Here is a 3,616-nt window from a genome sequence, read left to right as displayed (position 1 = left end):
CTGCAACTGATAATTGTTCCAAGGCAGAACGTTTCCCTTGCAAAATACAATTTAAAAAATAAAAATTTAAAAAAAAAAAGAGAGAGAAAGAAAGATGGAAAAAACGAGAAAGAGAAATAGAGAATAAAGAAGGAAAAAATGAGAAAGAGAGAAAGAGAGAAAGAAAGAAAAGAAAGAAAGAAAGAAAGAAAGAAAGAAAGAAAGAAAGAAAGAAAGAAAAAGAAAGGAAGGAAGGAAAGGAAAGAAAAAGGATAAACGGGAGTACGAAAGAGGCAGCTGGGGCCGGCGTGCCGGGCGCTCGGCGGGCTGGCAGGGCTGGGACACGCGGGACACGCGGGACACGGTGGGACACGCGGGATACGCGGGACACGGTGGGACATGCGGGACACGCGGGATACGGTGGGACACAGCGGGACACGCGGGACACAGCGGGACACACGGGACATGCGGGACACGCGGGACACGCGGGACACGCGGGACATGCGGGACACGCGGGACACGCGGGACACAGCGGGACACGCGGAACACAGCGGGACACGCGGGACACGCGGGACATGCGGGACACGCGGGACCCGCGGGATACGGTGGGACACAGGGGTTTTTTTTTGGGGTTTTTTTTTGCTTTTGTTTTGCTTTTGGTGTCGGCCGGGGGGTGCTCGCCTCGCTGCCCGCCCGCGGCCGGGACCGCGCCTGCCCGCAGCGGGGGGCGGAGTGGGGGTGCACTTTGGGGTGGTTTTGTACTTTTTTGGGGGCGGGCTGGCGGGAGGAGGGGCGGCGGGCAGGCTGCTGCCGCGCCGACGGCCCCGCGCCCATGACGATGCTGCTGGACGGAGGGCCGCAGTTCCCGGCGCTGGGGGTGGGCGGCTTTGCGGCGCCCCGCCACCACGAGATGCCGGGTCGCGACGCCGCCGCCGGCGGCATGGGGCTGGGCCCCTTCGGGGACTCTTCGCACGCCGCCGCCTTCAAGCTGAACGCGGCCCCGCACGACCTCGCCGCCGGGCAGAGCTCGGCGTTCACGCCGCAGGCGCCGGGCTACGCCAGCGCCCTGGGCCACCACCACCATCACCACCACCACGCCGGCCAGGTGCCGTCCTACGGCGGGGCCGCCGCCTTCAACTCCACCCGCGACTTTCTGTTCCGCAACCGCGGCTCCGGCATCGCGGACGCCGCCTCCGGCACAGCGCAGCACGGGCTCTTCGGCGGCTCTCCCGGCGGCTTGCACGGCCCCGGCGGCATCCCGGACACCCCGGGCTACCTGCTGTTCCCGGGGCTGCACGAGCAGAGCCCGAGCCACACGTCCCCCAACGGGCATGTGGACAACGGGCAGATGCACCTGGGGCTGCGCGGGGACCTCTTCGGGCGGCCGGATCCCTACCGCGCCGTCTCCAGCCCCCGCACGGACCCTTACGCCGGCGCCCAGTTCCACAACTACAACCACATGAATATGAATATGGGCATGAACGTGGCGGCCCACCACCACCACCACCACCACCACCACGGCCCCGGCGCTTTCTTTCGGTACATGCGCCAGCCCATCAAGCAAGAATTGTCCTGCAAGTGGCTCGACGAGAGCCAGCTCAGCCGGCCTAAGAAGAGCTGCGACAGGACTTTCAGCACCATGCACGAGCTGGTGACCCATGTCACCATGGAGCACGTCGGGGGGCCGGAGCAGAACAACCACATCTGCTACTGGGACGAGTGTCCGCGGGAAGGCAAGTCCTTCAAGGCGAAATACAAACTGGTGAACCACATTCGGGTGCACACGGGGGAAAAGCCCTTCCCGTGCCCCTTCCCGGGCTGCGGCAAGATCTTTGCCCGCTCCGAGAACCTCAAGATTCACAAGCGGACGCACACAGGTGAGGCCCGTGTGCGTGCGTTCCCCGCCCGGGACCGGGGCTCGGGGGGCTGCGGGGACGGGCTGGGCCCGCGGCCGCCGGCGCGGCGCTGCCTCCGGAGCGGAGGGAACCATAGAAATGCTAATGAAATCTCATTTTCGGTGACTTCCGCTCCTTTTTTATTTTTATTTTTAGGCCTGATTGGCGTCTCTTCTCATTAAATCGGTGATACTTTTGTCAAAGTATTTTTATTTGCAGCCCCGACTTTCCTTCAGCCCTCCTGCATGGGTGGAGGGAAGAGAGGGGGAAGGCTGGAAGCAAACGTACTTTGGCTTGTATCCTCGAGTAGGTCTTGTAAAGCTGTCCGAGCCGCTGAATTTATCTCGGGTCTTCTCCTTTCCCAAGCTCGCCCAGCCGCCTTCCCTGCTGGAGCCCAGCGTGGGCCTGGCGGGAGGTGAGTTAAAAGTCATAAAGGCTGACCCAAATTTATCCGACACGTAACAAATCTTGCTGTCCATCTTCCCCTTCTTCATTTGTTGTGGTGCTTGTGCATCCATAAGGTGGGGCGAGCAGGGCAGATGCTGTCCTGGGAGGAGGCGGGTGGCGATGGAGAGGGGAACGGCCCTCCTTCACCCTCTCTAAATTTACAGGTGAGAAGCCTTTCAAGTGCGAGTTTGAGGGCTGCGACAGGCGCTTCGCCAACAGCAGTGACAGGAAGAAACACATGCACGTCCACACCTCGGACAAGCCCTACATCTGCAAGGTGTGCGACAAATCCTACACCCACCCCAGCTCACTTAGGAAACACATGAAGGTAAATCACCCCAGTGCTCCAGCCCTCTCCTCCCTGAGCAGTGATGCTCAGTCGCTGGTGTGCTCAGGGCTCGTTCCCGCGGAGCAGGGCAGAGCTGAGCTCCATGCTCCCAGCGCGGCCCGAGCCGTGGCTGGAGCACAGCCCGGGGAAATGGCGTAGTTTCTGTCCGTGCTGCCTCCGGTGCAAGCTGTGCCCGGGTTGCGGAGCGTGGCTCAGTGCGGGGAGGCTGTGCAAGTGCGGCCTGGCCTGTGGCTGCAGCCGGGGGGCCGCGGCAGGCGTTGGGCGCCGCTGCTCGCCGGCCGGCCGGGCACGGGCTGCCTGATGCCGGGCAGGGCCGAGCCGCTGCTCCCTCCTGCGCGGAGGAACAGCCCAGCGGCGTGGCGGAGGCCCCGAGCTCGCTCCCATCTCTGCCTCTTGGTTTTAGGTGCACGAATCCCAGGGCTCGGACTCTTCCCCTGCAGCCAGCTCGGGGTACGAGTCCTCCACCCCCCCTGCGGTGGGCTCCGCCGGCAGTAAGGACTCCACTAAAACGCCGCCGGCCGCCCTGCAGAGTAACCCCGGCCATAACCCTGGACTGCCCCCCAATTTTAATGAGTGGTATGTGTGAAGGCAGCTGCTGCCCGGCCACAGACTGGACCAAATGCATAGGGAACGAGGAAAAAAAGAGGACAAACCAAGCCAACTGCAGCTCGCTCCCACGGAAATGGAGTTTCCACACCGACGACCGCATAGGGCTACACCTACTTAACTGCCAGGAATGCGGAGGGGGGTCTTTTATTATTATATTATAATTATTACTGGGGTTTTTTTGGTGTTTTTTTTTTTTTTTTTTGCAAGCCCAGACGCTGGACTAGCCATGTCCTTTTCTCAGGATTAGATTTCTTGTTTTTTTGTTGCCATTTTTTTTAGTCTCAGTCGTTTCTTTGATTTTCACCACCCCGCCCCCCCCGCCTTGCCTGAGTCTCTC

The 3,616-nt window shown here is 61.2% G+C and overlaps 1 protein-coding gene across 1 annotated transcript; it reads left to right on the top strand.

The window, feature by feature from the left end:
- The first annotated feature begins 766 nt into the window (after window positions 1–766).
- Window positions 767–3,256, top strand: ZIC3 (Zic family member 3). Its single transcript, XM_041396613.1, has 3 exons — window positions 767–1,856; window positions 2,486–2,649; window positions 3,074–3,256. The coding sequence occupies exons 1-3, from the start codon at window positions 812–814 to the stop codon at window positions 3,254–3,256; spliced, it is 1,392 nt and encodes a 463-aa protein (XP_041252547.1). The 5' UTR covers window positions 767–811.
- Window positions 3,257–3,616: the final 360 nt, after the last annotated feature.

Source organism: Onychostruthus taczanowskii, unplaced genomic scaffold, assembly GCF_017590055.1.
Source record: "Onychostruthus taczanowskii isolate IOZ18803 unplaced genomic scaffold, ASM1759005v1 scaffold13, whole genome shotgun sequence".
NCBI lineage: Eukaryota > Metazoa > Chordata > Aves > Passeriformes > Passeridae > Onychostruthus > Onychostruthus taczanowskii.
Note: the sequence above shows the minus strand (reverse complement) of the source record. Positions and strands in the feature narration are given on the sequence as shown.

Coding starts and splice junctions, on each gene's coding strand:
- ZIC3 (XM_041396613.1), top strand. CDS start 812: ATGACGATGCTGCTGGACGGAGGGCCGCAGTTCCCGGCGCTGGGGGTG. Junction 1,857..2,485: donor TCACAAGCGGACGCACACAG/GTGAGGCCCGTG, acceptor CTAAATTTACAG/GTGAGAAGCCTTTCAAGTGC. Junction 2,650..3,073: donor CACTTAGGAAACACATGAAG/GTAAATCACCCC, acceptor TCTTGGTTTTAG/GTGCACGAATCCCAGGGCTC.